Genomic DNA, 20,731 nt, shown 5'->3' with positions numbered 1-20,731 from the left:
GTACCTGAGGTGGTGACGGTGTGCTGTAGCTGTACCTGAGGTGGTGACAGTGTGCTGTAGCTATAGCTGTACCTGAGGTGGTGACGGTGTGCTGTAGCTGTACCTGAGGTGGTGACGGTGTGCTGTAGCTGTACCTGAGGTGGTGACGGTGTGCTGTAGCTGTACCTGAGGTGGTGACGGTGTGCTGTAGCTGTACCTGAGGTGGTGACAGTGTGCTGTAGCTGTACCTGAGGTGGTGACGGTGTGCTGTAGCTGTACCTGAGGTGGTGACGGTGTGCTGTAGCTGTACCTGAGGTGGTGACAGTTTGCTGTAGCTGTACTTGAGGTGCTGGCAGTGTGCTGTAGCTGTACCTGAGGTGGTGACGGTGTGCTGTAGCTGTACCTGAGGTGGTGACAGTGTGCTGTAGCTATAGCTGTACCTGAGGTGGTGACGGTGTGCTGTAGCTGTACCTGAGGTGGTGACGGTGTGCTGTAGCTGTACCTGAGGTGGTGACGGTGTGCTGTAGCTGTACCTGAGGTGGTGACGGTGTGCTGTAGCTGTACCTGAGGTGGTGACGGTGTGCTGTAGCTGTACCTGAGGTGGTGACGGTGTGCTGTAGCTGTACCTGAGGTGGTGACGGTGTGCTGTAGCTGTACCTGAGGTGGTGACGGTGTGCTGTAGCTGTACCTGAGGTGGTGACGGTGTGCTGTAGCTGTACCTGAGGTGGTGACGGTGTGCTGTAGCTGTACCTGAGGTGGTGACGGTGTGCTGTAGCTGTACCTGAGGTGGTGACGGTGTGCTGTAGCTGTACCTGAGGTGGTGACGGTGTGCTGTAGCTGTACCTGAGGTGGTGACGGTGTGCTGTAGCTGTACCTGAGGTGGTGACGGTGTGCTGTAGCTGTACCTGAGGTGGTGACGGTGTGCTGTAGCTGTACCTGAGGTGGTGACGGTGTGCTGTAGCTGTACCTGAGGTGGTGACGGTGTGCTGTAGCTGTACCTGAGGTGGTGACGGTGTGCTGTAGCTGTACCTGAGGTGGTGACGGTGTGCTGTAGCTGTACCTGAGGTGGTGACGGTGTGCTGTAGCTGTACCTGAGGTGGTGACGGTGTGCTGTAGCTGTACCTGAGGTGGTGACGGTGTGCTGTAGGTGTACCTGAGGTGGTGACGGTGTGCTGTAGCTGTACCTGAGGTGGTGACGGTGTGCTGTAGCTGTACCTGAGGTGGTGACGGTGTGCTGTAGCTGTACCTGAGGTGGTGACGGTGTGCTGTAGCTGTACCTGAGGTGGTGACGGTGTGCTGTAGCTGTACCTGAGGTGGTGACGGTGTGCTGTAGCTGTACCTGAGGTGGTGACGGTGTGCTGTAGCTGTACCTGAGGTGGTGACGGTGTGCTGTAGCTGTACCTGAGGTGGTGACGGTGTGCTGTAGCTGTACCTGACGTGGTGACGGTGTGCTGTAGCTGTACCTGACGTGGTGACGGTGTGCTGTAGCTGTACCTGACGTGGTGACAATGCGCTGTAGCTGTACCTGAGGTGGTGACGGTGTGCTGTAGCTGTACCTGAGGTGGTGACGGTGCGCTGTAGCTGTACCTGAGGTGGTGACAATGCGCTGTAGCTGTACCTGAGGTGGTGACGGTGTGCTGTAGCTGTACCTGAGGTGGTGACGGTGTGCTGTAGCTGTACCTGAGGTGGTGACGGTGTGCTGTAGCTGTACCTGAGGTGGTGACGGTGTGCTGTAGCTGTACCTGAGGTGGTGACGGTGTGCTGTAGCTGTACCTGAGGTGGTGACGGTGTGCTGTAGCTGTACCTGAGGTGGTGACGGTGTGCTGTAGCTGTACCTGAGGTGGTGACGGTGTGCTGTAGCTGTACCTGACGTGGTGACGGTGTGCTGTAGCTGTACCTGACGTGGTGACGGTGTGCTGTAGCTGTACCTGACGTGGTGACGGTGTGCTGTAGCTGTACCTGACGTGGTGACAATGCGCTGTAGCTGTACCTGAGGTGGTGACGGTGTGCTGTAGCTGTACCTGACGTGGTGACGGTGCGCTGTAGCTGTACCTGAGGTGGTGACGGTGTGCTGTAGCTGTACCTGAGGTGGTGACGGTGTGCTGTAGCTGTACCTGAGGTGGTGACGGTGTGCACTAGCTGGCAGTACCCTAGCGATGGATGTAGAAGGAGCCCCCTCCTCCTGTCTGCCTCTTCATGGGAACAGAGAGATGACAGGAGGAACCAGAGTGCAACAGCATAATAAGGTGATGGGATTGTAACAGGGCGATGAGACCGCAACAATGTAACAGGGCGATGAGACCGCAACAATGTAACAGGGCGATGAGACCGCAAAAATGTAACAGGGCATTAAATCGCAACAATGTAACATGCTGAGGAGATTGCAACAATGTTACAGGATGCTGACATCACAAACAATGTAACAGGGCGATGACATCGCAACAATTAAACAAGGTGATAAGATCACAACAGTGAAAGAGGAAGCTGAGATCGCAACAATGTAACAGACTGATGAGATAACAATGATGTTACAGGGCGCTGCGATTGCAACAATGAAAGAGGACGCTGCGATTGCAACAATGAAAGAGGACGCTGCGATCGAAACAATGTAACATGGCAATGAGATCGAAACAATGTAACATGGCGATAAGATCGAAACAATGTAACATGGCGATGAGAGAGGAGGGAGGAGAGCTGCACTATCTCTCTTATTCTTTCTGCACCACGTGTAGATTGGGGTCTCACACTTTTAACCCCCCCCCCCCCCCACACACACACACACACACTCTGGAGGACCCAGCACCTCTATAGGTCTCACAGACAGCCATTGATTGCAGTGTCATACAGTGTAATGCCTCATGTTACCTGTGGGGGAGCTGTGGGGTTATTGAGCATACGCTTCTTCACAGGGCACAGATGTAGCAGTAGAGAACCCCTTTATGTGACTAATACTACCGATTACCCATTATTCTCCCACAGGACGTGACAGGGAAGGAAACCCCAAGGGCCAACCAGGAGGAGACCCCCAGGGCCAACCAGGAGGAGACCCCCAGGGCCAACCAGGAGGAGACCCCCAGGGCCGACCTTCGAGACATTCAGATGACACAGAGAAGATCGCTGAGTGACTGGTGTTATAGTGAGGACTATGAGCCGAGAGTCCTCATACAGGTAGAGTGCTGGAGCGGCACCATTGTACACCCCTGGTATGGGGGGGAGGGGCCCAACATCTGTGGGGACAGAGTCTGTGTCCCCAGGGCCCTCACACTTACTCCTCTAGGTTGTCTGACTGTATGGGGCCCCTTAGGGACATGCGGTGGGTGTAGGGGTGTATTCTCTGATAACTGTCGCTGTGTGTCTTGCAGGTCCTGCAGGAGGCGCTGGAGTCCTACAGCTGTATGGATTCCTATTACCACAGCCAGGACCGCTCCCTGCTCCTCGTCTTTCACAATCCCATGGACGCCTTCCGCCAAAGCCAGAAATCCTGGGACATGGCGCTTCACTCCAACGTCAGCTTCAGGTCTGTGCCCTTCATACATCCACCTATAACTGTGCCCTTCATACATCCACCTATAACTGTGCCCTTCATTCATCCACTCCTATGTATACCTGCTCCTCTAGTCCTGTACTCTCCGCCTCCTATGTTTACCTGCTCCTCTAGTCCGGTACTCTCTGCCTCCTATGTATACCTGCTCCCCTAGTCCTGTACTCTCTGCCTCCTATGTATACCTGCTCCTCTAGTCCTGTACTCTCCGCCTCCTATGTTTACCTGCTCCTCTAGTCCTGTACTCTCCGCCTCCTATGTATACCTGCTCCTCTAGTCCTGTACTCTTCGCCTCCTATGTATACTTGCTCCTCTAGTCCTGTGCTCTCTCCCTCCTATGTATACCTGCTCCTCTAGTCCTGTACTCTCCGCCTCCTATGTATACCTGCTCCTCTAGTCCTGTACTCTCCGCCTCCTATGTATACTTGCTCCTCTAGTCCTGTAGTCTCTGCCTCCTATGTATACCTGCTCCTCTAGTCCGGTACTCTCCTCCCCCTATGTATACCTGCTCCTCTACCCCTGTACTCTCCGCCTCCTATGTATACCTGCTCCTCTAGTCCTGTACTCTCTGCTTCCTATGTATACCTGCTCCTCTAGTCCTGTGCTCTCGCCTCCTATGTATACCTGCTCCTCTAGTCCTGTGCTCTCCGCCTCCTATGTATACTTGCTCCTCTAGTCCTGTGCTCTCCTTCTCCTATGTATACCTGCTCCTCTAGTCCTGTGCTCTCTCCCTCCTATGTATACTTGCTCCTCTAGTCCTATGCTTTCCGCCTCCTATGTATACCTGCTCTTCTAGTCCTGTGCTCTCTGCCTCCTATGTATACCTGCTCCTCTAGTCCTGTGCTCTACTCCTCCCCCTATGTATACCTGCTCCTCTAGTCCTGTGCTCTCTGCCTCCTATGTATACTTGCCCCTCTAGTCCTGTGCTCTCTCCCTCCTATGTATACCTGCTCTTCTAGTCCTGTGCTCTCCGCCTCCTATGTATACCTGCTCCTCTAGTCCTGTACTCTCCGCTTCCTATGTATACTTGCTTATCTATTCCTGTGCTCTCTCCCTCCTATGTATACCTGCTCCTCTAGTCCTGTGATCTCCTCCTCCCCCTATGTATACCTGCTCCTCTAGTCCTGTGATCTCCTCCTCCCCCTATGTATACCTGCTCCTCTAGTCCTGTGCTCTCTCCCTCCTATGTATACCTGCTCATCTAGAGCTGTGCTCTCTCCCTCCTATGTATACCTGCTCCTCTAGTCCTGTGCTCTCCGCCTCCTATGTATACTTGCTTCTCTAGTCCTGTGCTCTCGCCTCCTATGTATACCTGCTCCTCTAGTCCTGTACTCTCCGCCTCCTATGTATACTTGCTTCTCTAGTCCTGTGCTCTCGCCTCCTATGCATACCTGCTCCTCTAGTCCTGTACTCCCTGCCTCCTATGTATACCTGCTCCTCTAGTCCTGTACTCTCTGCCTCCTATGTATACCTGCTCATCTAGAGCTGTGCTCTCTCCCTCCTATGTATACCTGCTCTTCTAGTCCTGTGCTCTCGGCCTCCTATGTATACCTGCTCTTCTAGTCCTGTGCTCTCTCCCTTCTATGTATACCTGCTCCTCTAGTCCTGTACTCTCTGCCTCCTATGTATACCTGCTCCTCTAGTCCTGTACTCTCCGCCTCCTATGTATACTTGCTCCTCTAGTCCTGTGTTCTCTGCCTCCTATGTATACCTGCTCCTCTAGTCCTGTGCTCTCTGCCTCCTATGTATACTTGCCCCTCTAGTCCTGTGCTCTCTCCCTCCTATGTATACCTGCTCTTCTAGTCCTGTGCTCTCCGCCTCCTATGTATACCTGCTCCTCTAGTCCTGTACTCTCCGCTTCCTATGTATACTTGCTTATCTATTCCTGTGCTCTCTCCCTCCTATGTATACCTGCTCCTCTAGTCCTGTGATCTCCTCCTCCCCCTATGTATACCTGCTCCTCTAGTCCTGTGATCTCCTCCTCCCCCTATGTATACCTGCTCCTCTAGTCCTGTGCTCTCTCCCTCCTATGTATACCTGCTCATCTAGAGCTGTGCTCTCTCCCTCCTATGTATACCTGCTCCTCTAGTCCTGTGCTCTCCGCCTCCTATGTATACTTGCTTCTCTAGTCCTGTGCTCTCGCCTCCTATGTATACCTGCTCCTCTAGTCCTGTACTCTCCGCCTCCTATGTATACTTGCTTCTCTAGTCCTGTGCTCTCGCCTCCTATGCATACCTGCTCCTCTAGTCCTGTACTCCCTGCCTCCTATGTATACCTGCTCCTCTAGTCCTGTACTCTCTGCCTCCTATGTATACCTGCTCATCTAGAGCTGTGCTCTCTCCCTCCTATGTATACCTGCTCTTCTAGTCCTGTGCTCTCGGCCTCCTATGTATACCTGCTCTTCTAGTCCTGTGCTCTCTCCCTTCTATGTATACCTGCTCCTCTAGTCCTGTACTCTCTGCCTCCTATGTATACCTGCTCCTCTAGTCCTGTACTCTCCGCCTCCTATGTATACTTGCTCCTCTAGTCCTGTGTTCTCTGCCTCCTATGTATACCTGCTCCTCTAGTCCTGTGCTCTCTGCCTCCTACGTATACCTGCTCCTCTAGTCCTGTACTCTCTGCCTCCTATGTATACCTGCTCCTCTAGTCCTGTGTTCTCTCGCCTCCTATGTATACCTGCTCCTCTAGTCCGGTACTCTCTGCCTCCTACGTATACCTGCTCCTCTAGTCCTGTACTCTCTGACTCCTATGTATACCTGCTCCTCTAGTCCTGTGTTCTCTCGCCTCCTATGTATACCTGCTCCTCTAGTCCTGTGCTCTCCACCTCCTATGTATACCTGCTCTTCTAGTCCTGTGCTCTCCACCTCCTATGTATACCTGCTCCTCTAGTCCTGTACTCTCTGCCTCCTATGTATACCTGCTCTTCTAGTCCTGTGCTCTCTCCCTCCTATGTATACCTGTTCCTCTAGTCCTGTGCTCTCCTTCTCTTATGTATACTTGCTCCTCTAGTCCTGTGCTCTCCGCCTCCTATGTATACCTGCTCCTCTAGTCCTGTACTCTCTCCCTCCTATTTATACCTGCTCTTCTAGTCCTGTGCTCCATTCTGACCCACAGAAACTACCTGGAACTTGTGGCCGATTCCATTTCCCACTGGGTTCAGGAGGAAGAGGTCAAATATCAAGAGGATCAAGCAGAACGAGAACTGGAGGCCCTGAAACAAGTGCAGGCCTCTAAGGATGGCTCCGCCCCCTCCAGAGACCCCTCCCCCAATAAGAAGAAGGGCCGGAAGTCTGTCTCCCCAAAAAAATCTAAAAGTGAGTGCGGCCAAAGTGCCGTGACCCCGGGCTGTGGAATTACTTAGTGTAAGAAATCGGAATGGTAACTTACTTTTACCAGAGCTCCTCTCCATTGTGCTCGGCAGCACCTGTAATTCTGATGACATCATAGAGAGCTCCACCACTAGGGATGATGTCATGGAGGACAATACTAAGTGGTTTTCTATTATATGGGGTATTACTGATGACATCATAGCGAGCTCCACCACTAGGGATGATGTCATATGATTGACTATACTATGAGTTCCTTCATTATAAGTGATGTCATTGATGATGTTATACTGAATTACACAGCCAGGGATCTCACAGAATAATGACATCACTATTAGTATCATGACGGATTAACACTATTAGGCTAGATTCACACAGGACGGATCCGCAGTGGATTTTACAATGCCAATTTGCAGCAAAATCCGCTGCAGATCCTATGCCGATGTATTTCAATGAGAATACATACTCTCAGAGGGATTTACATGCCGATGCGAGTATGTACATGACAGCGCCATTAACCCCCTGCCGACCGGAGCATACTTTACCTGCTCTACGCTCCGGCTTGCTTCGGGGGTTCCCCGCGTTTTCACATCCTGCTCAGCCAATCAGTGGCTGCGGCTGGGCAGCACACTGGTTGGCTGAGCAGGACATCAAGCCGAGAACCCCTGAAGCAAGTCAGAGCGCAGAGCAGGTAAAGTATGCTCCGGCCGGCAGGGGGTTAATGGCGCTGTCATGTACATACTCGGAGTATGTATTCTCATTGAAATTCATTGTCTGGCTATGTGTGAGGCTGGCTATACCTTTCCCCAATGGTCCGTGACCTGACGGGTTGTGATGGGTCCCTTGGGCGCTTATCGCGGTGGTCCAGAGTGGAGTAATGACCCACCCAGACTGTCGGTACTGCCACCCACAGAAAGGGGAGATGACCCAAGGACCGTGTCGCTGCTGAGTAGGTGCTGGTGCAATAACCACTGAGTCCCAGTAAAATAAATAAACTTTTCCTTTACTGACGAATATGTTGGCATACAAGTAGACAATCAGGTAGTGAACGTAGAGTAGCAGTGCTGACTTGGTTTCATGCTGATAAGAATAGAGTGAGCTCAAAGAAGTGGAGAGGAATAGGTCGTGAGAGTTCAGAGTAGTGCAGAGGAGTTTGTCTTGAGAGTCCCAACCCAATGTAGTACTGTGCTCTGCCAGGAACTTTAGAAGAAGATGAATACTTGAAAGAAGAAGAATACTTGTGCCCGTGTTTCAACCTTTGTCGCTTTAACCACCTTTTGCCCTACAGTGTCGGGTGGCCCGTCCTACTAGGGTGACACAAGCCCCAGACCTTGTTACCTGAGTTGAGCAAGGTGTCCAAAATTACCTAATTTCACCTGCGTTGCGAGATAGAGTCCTTAGGCTCTTGGCTGCTTTGCTCTATCCGGATCAGTTCCTCTAGCTTGTAGGATACTGTCCTGCACTGTGTTTAAGTTGTCCCAGGGCATGGGTTGGGGTGATCTCTGACTTCTACCTCTAATGCAGTGCTAAACACCAATAGAGAAGAAAAAGTCTCTGTGTCTTCCATACATCTATCCTCTACCACACTCCAGACTATACTACACTGGACTGACTAAGTGTCCTGGACAGGGGACCTGGCAGAGCCAGGGCCCAGCTTGACTACAGCAGGGACCGTCCTGTCTTGCGTTTTCTCTCTACAGAAACTTGAGTAAGACAGACTGAAGTGTGGGTCTACACTTCCTCTCCCCATGTGACAACTTCCTACAGGATGTGTAACAGCTCCTGTGAGTGGTGGAAAAGAGAGTGCAAGAAAAAAAGAAAGATAGGGATAGGTGGAAGAGAAGAGCAGCTCTCATTGGTTTGAAGATCATAAACAATTACCCTTAGTTCACTACAGATGTGCAATATACATACATGAATACACACACTACTGACATCTAGTGGCCAAACTTATACATGACTTCATTACCACTTCACTTTGAGTTACAGGCTTTTGCGAGGGGTGTTCAAACTAGTAACACCCGTGGTGGGACACTACACATCAATATCATGAAACTGAGTGAAACGTGTCCTGTCCTCCTCAGGTCCGAAGGGCAGCAGATCCCGACCAGGAAGCCGAGCAGAAGAGACCACCCCAGAGCCGGCCCCCAACCCCTTCATTCGTGAAGGCTCTCTGAAGGTAAGATGATGGGGAGAGTCAGGGCAACTTGTAGAGAGGACACTAAGTAATGGTGTCCAGCGTACCAGAGAGCCTTAGTATATCCTATCAGACAGGGAGGATCCTGGAGGGCTCTGTGTATTTGGTGGTGGAGACCTGAAGATGGACAGAGGTCTCACCACATGTTCCTGTGCACTGGAGGTCTCTGTGTATATGGGATCTGGTGGTGGAGACCTGAAGATGGACGGAGGTCGCACCACATGTTCCTGTATACTGGAGCTTTCTGTGTATATGGGAGCTGGTGGTGGAGACCTGAAGATGGACGGAGGTCGCACCATATGTTCCTGTATACTGGAGCTTTCTGTGTATATGGGAACTAGTGGTGGAGACCTGAAGATGGACTGAGGTCTCACCACATGTTCCTGTATACTGGAGGGCTTTGTGTATATGGTATCTGGTGGTGGAGACCTGAAGATGGACGGAGGTCTGACCACATGTTCCTTTATACTGGAGGGCTTTGTGTATATGGTATCTGGTGGTGGAGACCTGAAGATGGATGGAGGTCTCACCACATGTTCCTGTATACTGGAGGTTCCTGTGTAAATGGGGGCTGGTGGTGGAGACCTGGAGATGGACAGAAGTCTGACTATATGTTCCTGTATACTGGGGGGTTCTGTGTATATGGGAACTGGTGGTGGAGACCTGAAGATGTATGGAAGTCTGACCACATGTTCCTGTATACTGGAGGGCTTTGTGTATATGGGAACTGGTGATGGAGACCTAAAGATGGACGGAGGTGTGACCACATGTTCCTGTATACTGGAGGGCTTTGTGTATATGGGAACTGGTGGTGGAGACCTGAAGATGGATGGAGGTCTGACCACATGTTCCTGTATACTGGAGGGCTTTGTGTATATGGGAACTGGTGGTGGAGACCTGAAGATGGAGGGAGGTCTTACCACATGTTCCTGACTATGGGTCATTCATGGGATATTGGGCATACACAGACCAACAATGTTCCTGGTTATATGTGAAATTGGGCATCCAGTCTTCTTAGGGTCAGTCACTGAGGCAGATTCCATCCACAGGCCTGGAAAGAAGAGCAAGATCGGCTAAAAGAAGAGGAACGTCTGAAACAGGAGAAGAAGAACACCAAGAGCGGTAAATCTGGAGGTAAGAAGAAGGGAGGAAGCAAAGAGAGACCTGACTCCGAGCGAAGACGCTCCCCTAGCGCTCAGAAGAAGAACGTCAAGGAGAAGGAGGAGGGAGCAAAGGATCCTGAGTCTGAACCGGCGCCTCCAGACCTTCCAGAGGAACCTCCCAAGAAAGCTTATAAAGTAAGTGACCATACTCAGGCAGGGGTCTTCTCTGGATGGGGTCAACAAGTCTTAAAGATGGTTCCTCTTCAGCTGTCCTATCCCCCTTCTAGTCTAGAATCAGTTCTCCTCAGTCAGTATGAGGGTCTCATCAGTCCAGCCCTCTGTTCCTGTTCTGTATATTGTCCATCTCCCGATCATTGGATCCCCAGATCTGGTTACACACAGGACCCCCAGATCCCAGATACATTAGGATTGTGACTTTAGGATTAGCTGATTCTTTGTCTTTCACTTTTCCCTCAGTTCATTGGCTATGATGTGGGGGACAACATGATCCAGGTCTCGGGGGGCTGTCGCCGCCTTTTCCCCACAGATGGAGGACAGATACAGGTGGAGCACACGCACTATGAGAAAGGTAAAACTCAGATAACAAGACAAAGAAGGATTGTGTATGGTAGATCAGTGGTCCCCCAGTGATTACAAGGATATATGGGACCCCCAGTGATCACAAGGATGTGTGGGACCCTCAGTGATCACGAGGAGATGTGGGACCCCCAGTGATCACAAGGATGTGTGGGACCCCCAGTGACCACAAGGATGTGTGGAACCCTCAGTGATCACGAGGAGATGTGGAACCCCCAGTGATCACCAGGATGTGTGGGACCCCCAGTGATCACAAGGATGTGTGGGACCCTCAGTGATCACGAGGAGATGTGGGACCCCCAGTGATCACAAGGATGTGTGGGACCCCCAGTGATCACAAGGATGTGTGGGACCCCCAGTGATCACAAGGATGTGTGGGACCCCCAGTGATCACAAGGATATGTGGGACCCTCAGTGATCACAAGGATGTGTGGGACCCTCAGTGATCACAAGGACATGTGGGACCCTCAGTGATCACAAGGACGTGTGGGACCCCCAGTGATCACAAAGATATGTGGGACCCTCAGTGATCACAGCAATATATGGGTCTCCCAGTGATCACAAGGACATGTGGGACCCTCAGTGATCACAAGGATGTGTGGGACCCCCAGTGATCACAAAGATATGTGGGACCCCCAGTGATCACAGCAATATCTGGGTCTCTCAGTGATCACAAGGATATGGGGGAGCCTCAGTGATCTCGAGGACATGTGGGAGCCTCAGTGATTACAAGGATATGTGAGACCCCCAGTGATCACAAAGATATGTGGGACCCCCAGTGATCAAAGGAATATATGGGTCCCCCAGTGATCACAAGTATATGTGAGACCCCCAGTTGTTTTTTGCCCCGGGGCAAGCATAGTGACTGACCGTCCAGGGCTCTTACTTCTGATTGATTGTATCTTTTCCTCTCATGATCTCTGAGGGTCCCATCTGTCAGACCCCCATCACTGTACAGTACTCATACTGTACTCCTCTGTATCTGACAGGTTCCACCTACATTAAAGTAAAGATACAGAAAGACGGCCATAAATTCCTGGTGCATATAGTTAATCCTAAAACATCGCCCCCTGGTGGACAGGAGGACTGCACCCAGGTGGACCAACAAGGTCAGTACGGTGGTATAAAGTCTATGGACCTGTGATAACCATACAATGTATCCGGGACAGACGCCAATGGTTTATGTGATCCGCAGGCAATCCGCTGTCCAGAAGAAGAGGCGTGAGTGAGTTTGGGTCCTTCTCGGCCACTCTGCACAGTGGGATCCAGCTGTCACTCAGTCATTACGGCTGCTCCGGCCTCGCACCAGGTGATGGAGCCTCTGGGAAGCTTTCTCCTCTGCCATCTGCTGTTGGTTATTGTTATAAATGTCCTATAATATTATATCATTGTATAATGCTGGCAGGTTTTATCAGATTAACCCTTTATAGTGCTGACAGGTGATGTTAGTGGTACCACTAGGACACCTTCCCCCCTCCATGGTGCACAGCTAGCTCTCATTCTCTGCTATTCATGAGTCAGACCAGAGCCGAGCTGTTTACAGGTAGTAGTACTCATAGGACTTCCTTTCCCTTACTTGTCTGGTCAGTCACATGGCAGCACAGCACCTACTCCTCTCTGCTATGGCATGACATAGTGCACTGAACTGTGCTGGGGAATAAGTACACAGTACAGGCCTATAGATGACATGTGTAGGGTAGAAGGACAAAGTGATGTGTAATAGCCCTATTCCACGGAACGTTTGTCGTTCATAAATTCGTTAAACGACCGCTCGTTAACGATAATCGTTCCGTGGAATAGATGTAAACGATCGAACGACTACAGCAAAATCAGTCGTTATAAAATGTTTTTCAACATGTCGAAAAAAAATCGTTAGTCTTTCAACCATAATTCGCTAATCGTTTTGTTGAATTAGAAATCGTGAAATCGTTCACCCAATGTGTTGAAAAACTAGGTGTGTTGTATTCAAATTATCACCCCGGCGAACGTTTTAAACGAGCATGTAACGACCGCAAAGTAATCGTTATCGTTCACGTGTTATATGTTGTCGTTCGCAAAATATAGTCGTGAATTAATCGTTAACGAGCGGTCGTTTTAGCGAATTTATGAACGACAAACGTTCCGTGGAATAGGGCCATAAGAGACTAAACATCAGTAGCTGCAGCACAGTAAGGAAGGGGTTACACCTGATCTGCTGCTGTGATGGGAAGGAAGCCTTGATCTACTGTATCTTTTAGGGACAGTAAAGATGGAGGACAAAGAAAGTCTCAGGGTCCTATTACACAGAACGATTTTTAACGACTAACGATAAACGACCGCAGACAAGATTGTTTATTGTTAACCTGAAATCGTTCACCATATTACAATATAATGGTCGTTATTACTATCATTATTACGATCGGTATTGCGATTGTTATTCCTTCTGATCTCATACAACAATGAACAATGTGCTATTACACTGAACGATTAGTGAACAAATGCGGAATTTGTGCGAACGAACGTGGAATTACAGCGAACGATTAATGATAATTTTAGGTTCAGATCTAAATCAATGATCAACGACATACGAACCATTTTTCGATCGTAGCCTGCAATTACTCAGAATGATTATCGTTTAAATTCGAACGATATAACGATTTTTCGCACGATAATCGCCAGTGTGATAGGGCCCTCAGTATGCATCCATTCAGCTCCGAGTAGCTTTCTTGCTCTCTCTCCTGTACATAGCACATGCTTAGCACCGCACTTCCTCTGTTTGTCTTTCTGTCTCTGTTACTAGAGACAGATTTTCTCTAACAATAGCCAGTGGACAGCAGATTACAGGAAAGGAGCGGCTTAGTGGATAAAACTGTTGCTAATCCCTGATGTTTTGTTGCTGACTCCTGATACAGAAGAGAAGGATCCAGAACTGGAGGCTATGTTGACATTCCCCTCGGTCCACACCCCCAGCATCATGCCAGTGCCACCTCCTCAGCCTCCCCCATCATCCACCGGAAAAGGACGCAAGTCCCCCCGAGGAAAATCCCCCAGAGCTGCTCGAGTGAAGACACCTCAAGCCCCAGCCGTTGAGGAGCCTCCTAAGACTCCAGAGGTTAAGGTAAGGCTTCTGATGATAGAGCCCGCTCCTCGGGGGAGGGGACACCAGCTGACAGTAACTGTACTGTGATCTGTTTAGGTGGAACCAGTTGCTCGACCAGTAACTCCAGTTGCAAAACCAGTGCAGGTCCCTGCATTCGAAGCCCTGAACGTCTCCTACCCCAATGGTCTCCTGCTGACGTTCACAAAAGACAACACAAGAGGTGAGGACACTGGGGTGAGAATAGTGCCCTGTACCTCCCGCAGCCCCTCTGTAATTACTCCTCCCACCCCTGCAGAGTGCACTAATAACACCTCCCACCCCCTGCAGAGTGCAGTAATAACTTCTCCCTCCTGCAGAGTGCAGTAATATATCCTCCAACCCCTGCAGAGTGCTGTGATAACTCCTCCCACCCCCTGCAGAGTGCAGTAATAACTTCTCCCTCCTGCAGAGTGCAGTAATAACTCCTCCCATCCCCTGCAGAGTGCTGTGATAACTCCTCCCACCCCCTGCAGAGTGCAGTAATATCTCCTCCAACCCCTGCAGAGTGCACTAATAACTCCTCCCACCCCCTGCAGAGTGCTTAATAACTCCTCCCATCCCCTGCAGAGTGCTTAACTCCTCCCATCCCCTGCAGAGTGCAGTAATAACTCCTCCCACTCCCTGCAGAGTGCTGTAATAACTCCTCCCACCCCCTGCAGAGTGCAGTAATAACACCTCCCAGTCCCTGCAGAGTGCAGTATTAACTCCTTCCTCCTGCAGAGTGCAGTAATGTACCCTCCCACCCCCTGCAGAGTGCTTAATAACTCCTCCCAATCCCTGCAGAGTGCTGTAATAACTCCTCCCACCCCCCTGCAGAGTGCTGTAATAACTCCTCCCACCCCCTGCAGAGTGCTGTAATAACTCCTTCCACCCCCTGCAGAGTGCTGTAATATCTCCTCCCAACCCCTGCAGAGTGCTGTAATAACTCCTTCCACCCCCTGCAGAGTGCAGTAATAACTCCTCCCACTCCCTGCAGAGTGCAGTAATAACTCCTCCCACTCCCTGCAGAGTGCAGTAATAACTCCTCCCACTCCCTGCAGAGTGCAGTAATAACTCCTCCCACTCCCTGCAGAGTGCAGTAATAACTCCTCCCACTCCCTGCAGAGTACTGTAATAACTCCTCCCACTCCCTGCAGAGTGCTGTAATAACTCCTCCCACTCCCTGCAGAGTGCTGTAATAACAGTCAGGTAAGTCCGCGGTTGCTCGTCCGACAAACTTACCCAGTGAAAGTGAGGAACGCCCAACTCTACCGGCACGGGAAGATGGTGGATAACCTGGAGAGGTCTCGTGTAATCACAGCGGAGGGCTCGGTGATCAGGTGTCTGCTGGATGGGTCCACACAGGTATAATATAGAGTGTATGATAAGTATTCTGATCACATGCCACATACACTGGGGTCTCATCTCACCTTCTTACCTGTAATAATTCATTAGATCCTTCTACCTGATGGAACCGTCATTCAGAGCCCAGATTCAGGCCCAGTCGCTGAGCCGAGTCCCACTGCCGTCATACCAATGGAAGCGGCAGAGACCCCCAGTGCTGACTCACAACCAGCACCACCTGTAGGTCCGGAGGAGACCAAAGACCAAAGACACGAGGCCGAAACCAAGAAAGGTGCAAAGGGGCTGGAGTGTAATAATGTAATAGAGTGTAATAATGTAACAAATATAGTGTAATACAGTATGATGCCGATTACCATGGGGGGGTAAGTGGGGGTATGATGAGACCCCCATACATTACCAGACTCTTGTCTATTCCCCACCCTGTGCCAGGGATATTTCATGTAGTCACACTATAATTGTTTACAGGTAAAGGAGGGCAAAGAGCAGCAGCGGCCAAGAATGAGACGTCCGAGCCCCCGCCGCCTCCTCTGGACTCAGTACCGGCAACACCGAGTGCCCCCGTGCTACAGCCCGGCACCTGGATCACCACCACCCCGTCTGGGGAGCAGATAGGGACCCGAGGATCTCAGAGACTGGACCTGAAGCCTCTCCTGACCTGGAGAGCCACTGACCCTGTGACCGGAGCGGTAAGTCACCTGTGAGGGGTCCTGCCTCCAGTGTTTACACCACCAGGCCACCATCTTATATCTTGTGTATACGCCCCAGGTGATGACCACCAGAGAGGATCAGGTGGTGACCGTCCTGCAGACAGATGGTACGATGATCGCGGAGCACGCAGACGGCACCAGAATCACCACCTACTACCAGGACATAGACGTCCCACTGCCCGGGGACCACGAGGAGACTGGTAATCAATCACTGTGAGGGGTGCAACATACAAACTGGGGCTAATCTCTGTGACTAGCTCCAACAGGGCGGAACAAAGCAGGTGGAGCTTACAGCAGGCAGAGCTTGAATGGGTAGTTCACAAAAAAAAAAAACATTTCTTTCAAATCAACAGGTGACAGAAAGTGCAAGGAATTTGTAATTTACTTTTATTTAAAAATCTCCAGTCTTCCAGTACTTATCAGCTGCTGTATGTCCTGCAGGAAGTGGTGGATTCTTTCCAGCTCTCTGCTGCCACCTCTGTCCATGTCAGGAACTGTCCAGAGCAGCAGCAAATCCCCTTAGAAATCCTCTCCTGCTCTCCAGACTGGAAAGAATACACAACCTCCTGCAGGACATACAGCAGTTGATAATTACTGGAAGACTGGAGATTTTTTAACAGAAGTAAAGTACAAATTTCTAACACTTTCTGTCACCAGTTGTTTTAAAAGAAAAAAACTTTGGTAAACAACCCCAAGTCACCTTTGACCTACCTGCACCCAGAGTCCCTCCCATAGGAACACATTATACCAAGAGAAAGTTGCAGAAAGTAACAGTTATTGTCAGATAATGAAACATTTACCTTGTCCTTTTTATCATGTGACCCAGAGAAGTGGCTCGTATCGCCCTGCGTCATATTGCTTGTGACGTCACACGTAGCTCGGATACCTTGTGTATCACTGTCCCTTCCCCCGGTTATGATTGATCCCTTGGATGCCGGAGCCAAAAGCCCCAAACCACAATGAGACTGCAGGGAGCAGAGCGCACACTGTGAGGGGCGCCAGAGACAGGCGCTGTCAGGACGGCGAGATTATAGGAGACAACAATGTGCGATGAGACAAGGCTGGGTCCCCTGGAGAGCCTCCCGTATCTATAACACCCCCCCCCCCCCCTCGACACTGCATCCCATCATACAGATCAGGATTCCATCCCAGACCATGATACATAAATACCGCGCTGACACCACCATCCATCATTCATCTAGAGTCCTCCGAGAGACGAAATCCATCACAGCCCCCCCCCCCCCAAATCATCACTCAGCGAGGGGTCCACAGACAAACTGGCAGCAAACACACGTATGACCGATGGTCCCGAGCCACGTATGAGCTCACCGCTCCCAGTTCTGTGTCATCAATCCCGAGTATACAGAGATGGGGAGCTCTGAGTACATGTATGTAGATGTGTAACAGAACATATGATAGAGAGGAGACGCTCTTATCCTGAGTACATGTATGTAGATGTGTTACAGAACATATGATAGAGAGGAGACGCTCTTATCCTGAGTACATGTATGTAGATGTGTTACAGAACATATGATAGAGAGGAGACGCTCTTATCCCGAGTACATGTATGTAGATGTGTTACAGAACATATGATAGAGGAGACGCTCTTATCCTGAGTACATGTATGTAGATGTGTTACAGAACATATGATAGAGAGGAGACGCTCTTATCCTTAGTACATGTATGTAGATATAATACAGAACATATGATAGAGGAGACGCTCTTATCCTGAGTACATGTATGTAGATGTGTTACAGAACATATGATAGAGAGGAAAAGCTCTTATCCTGAGTACATGTATGTAGATGTGTTACAGAACATATGACAGAGGAGATGCTCTTATCCTGAGTACATGTATGTAGATGTATTACAGAACATATGATAGAGAGGAGACGCTCTTATCCTGAGTACATGTATGTAGATGTGTTACAGAACATATAGAGAGGAGACGCTCTTATCCTGAGTACATGTATGTAGATGTGTTACAGAACATATAGAGAGGAGACGCTCTTATCCTGAGTACATGTATGTAGATGTGTTACAGAACATATGATAGAAAGGAGACGCTCTTATCCTGAGTACATGTATGTAGATGTGTTACAGAACATATGATAGAGGAGACGCTCTTATCCTGAGTACATGTATGTAGATGTGTTACAGAACATATGATAGAGAGGAGACGCTCTTATCCTGAGTACATGTATGTAGATGTGTTACAGAACATATGACAGAGGAGACGCTCTTATCCTGAGTACATGTATGTAGATGTGATACAGAACATATGATAGAGAGGAGACGCTCTTATCCTGAGTACATGTATGTAGATATAATACAGAACATATGATAGAGAGGAGACGCTCTTATCCTGAGTACATGTATGTAGATGTGTTACAGAACATATGACAGAGGAGACGCTCTTATCCTGAGTACATGTATGTAGATGTGTTACAGAACATATGATAGAGGAGACGCTCTTATCCTGAGTACATGTATGTAGATGTGATACAGAACATATGATAGAGAGGAGACGCTCTTATCCTGAGTACATGTATGTAGATGTGTTACAGAACATATGATAGAGAGGAGACGCTCTTATCCTGAGTACATGTATGTAGATGTGTTACAGAACATATGACAGAGGAGACGCTCTTATCCTGAGTACATGTATGTAGATATAATACAGAACATATGATAGAGAGGAGACGCTCTTATCCTGAGTACATGTATGTAGATATAATACAGAACATATGATGGAGAGGAGACGCTCTTATCCTGAGTACATGTATGTAGATGTGTTACAGAACATATGATGGAGAGGAGACGCTCTTATCCTGAGTACATGTATGTAGATGTGTCACAGAACATATGACAGAGGAGACGCTCTTATCCTGAGTACATGTATGTAGATGTGTTACAGAACATATGATAGAGGAGACGCTCTTATCCTGAGTACATGTATGTAGATATAATACAGAACATATGATAGAGAGGAGACGCTCTTATCCTGAGTACATGTATGTAAATGCGTTACAGAACATATAGAGAGGAGACTCTCTTATCCTGAGTACATGTATGTAGATTTGTTACAGAACATATGACAGAGGAGACGCTCTTATCCTGAGTACATGTATGTAGATGTGTTACAGAACATATGATGGAGAGGAGACGCTCTTATCCTGAGTACATGTATGTAGATGTGTTACAGAACATATGATAGAGAGGAGACGCTCTTATCCTGAGTACATGTATGTAGATGTGTTACAGAACATATGATAGAGAGGAGACGCTCTTATCCTGAGTACATGTATGTAGATGTGTTACAGAACATATGATGGAGAGGAGACGCTCTTATCCTGAGTACATGTATGTAGATGTGTTACAGAACATATGATAGAGAGGAGACGCTCTTATCCTGAGTACATATATGTAGATGTATTACAGAACATATGATAGAGGAGACGTTCTTATCCTGAGTACATGTATGTAGATGTGTTACAGAACATATGACAGAGGAGACGCTCTTATCCTGAGTACATGTATGTAGATGTGATACAGAACATATGATAGAGAGGAGACGCTCTTATCCTGAGTACATGTATGTAAATGCGTTACAGAACATATAGAGAGGAGACGCTCTTATCCTGAGTACATGTATGTAGATGTGTTACAGAACATATGATAGAGAGGAGACGCTCTTATCCTGAGTACATGTATGTAGATGTGTTACAGAACATATGATAGAGAGGAGATGCTCTTATCCTGAGTACATGTATGTAGATGTGTTACAGAACATATGATAGAGAGGAGACGCTCTTATCCTGAGTACATGTATGTAGATGTGTTACAGAACATATGATGGAGAGGAGACGCTCTTATCCCGAGTACATGTATGTAGATGTGTTACAGAACATATGATAGAGAGGAGACGCTCTTATCCTGAGTACATGTATGTAGATGTGTTACAGAACATATAGAGAGGAGACGCTCTTATCCTGAGTACATGTATGTAGATGTGTTACAGAACATATGATAGAGAGGAGACGCTCTTATCCTGAGTACATGTATGTAGATGTGTTACAGAACATATGATAGAGAGGAGACGCTCTTATCCTGAGTACATGTATGTAGATGTGTTACAGAACATATGATAGAGGAGACGCTCTTATCCTGAGTACATGTATGTAGATGTGTTACAGAACATATGATAGAGGAGACGCTCTTATCCTGAGTACATGTATGTAGATGTGTTACAGAACATATGATAGAGAGGAGACGCTCTTATCCTGAGTACATGTATGTAGATGTGTTACAGAACATATAGAGAGGAGACGCTCTTATCCTGAGTACATGTATGTAGATGTGTTACAGAACATATGATAGAGAGGAGACGTTCTTATCCTGAGTACATGTATGTAGATGTGTTACAGAACATATGATGGAGAGGAGACGCTCTTATCCTGAGTACATGTATGTAGATGTGTTACAGAACATATGATAGAGAGGAGACGCTCTTATCCTGAGTACATGTATGTAGATGTGTTACAGAACATATAGAGAGGAGACGCTCTTATCCTGAGTACATGTATGTAGATGTGTTACAGAACATATGATAGAGAGGAGACGCTCTTATCCTGAGTACATGTATGTAGATGTGTTACCAGAACATATGATAGAGGAGACGCTCTTATCCTGAGTACATGTATGTAGATGTGTTACAGAACATATGATAGAGGAGACGCTCTTATCCTGAGTACATGTATGTAGATGTGTTACAGAACATATGATAGAGAGGAGACGCTCTTATCCTGAGTACATGTAT

The 20,731-nt window shown here is 48.7% G+C and overlaps 1 protein-coding gene across 1 annotated transcript in view; it reads left to right on the top strand.

Moving 5' to 3' along the window:
* Positions 1-20,731, top strand: part of SPAG17 (sperm associated antigen 17) — a 193,560-nt gene that overhangs the window by 145,875 nt on the left and 26,954 nt on the right. The window contains exons 16-29 of the mRNA XM_069945151.1: positions 2,959-3,147; positions 3,342-3,496; positions 6,635-6,834; positions 8,931-9,025; positions 10,093-10,341; positions 10,624-10,735; positions 11,733-11,852; positions 11,939-12,052; positions 13,635-13,840; positions 13,919-14,042; positions 15,030-15,205; positions 15,296-15,476; positions 15,671-15,891; positions 15,971-16,112. Of these exons, the coding sequence (XP_069801252.1) occupies positions 2,959-3,147; positions 3,342-3,496; positions 6,635-6,834; positions 8,931-9,025; positions 10,093-10,341; positions 10,624-10,735; positions 11,733-11,852; positions 11,939-12,052; positions 13,635-13,840; positions 13,919-14,042; positions 15,030-15,205; positions 15,296-15,476; positions 15,671-15,891; positions 15,971-16,112 (2,284 nt within the window). The remainder of the gene's footprint in view (positions 1-2,958; positions 3,148-3,341; positions 3,497-6,634; positions 6,835-8,930; positions 9,026-10,092; positions 10,342-10,623; positions 10,736-11,732; positions 11,853-11,938; positions 12,053-13,634; positions 13,841-13,918; positions 14,043-15,029; positions 15,206-15,295; positions 15,477-15,670; positions 15,892-15,970; positions 16,113-20,731) is intronic.

The sequence above is a fragment of the Dendropsophus ebraccatus genome, chromosome 11 (assembly GCF_027789765.1).
Source record: "Dendropsophus ebraccatus isolate aDenEbr1 chromosome 11, aDenEbr1.pat, whole genome shotgun sequence".
NCBI classification, from domain to species: domain Eukaryota; kingdom Metazoa; phylum Chordata; class Amphibia; order Anura; family Hylidae; genus Dendropsophus; species Dendropsophus ebraccatus.
This window is presented reverse-complemented; position numbering and strand designations above follow the sequence as displayed.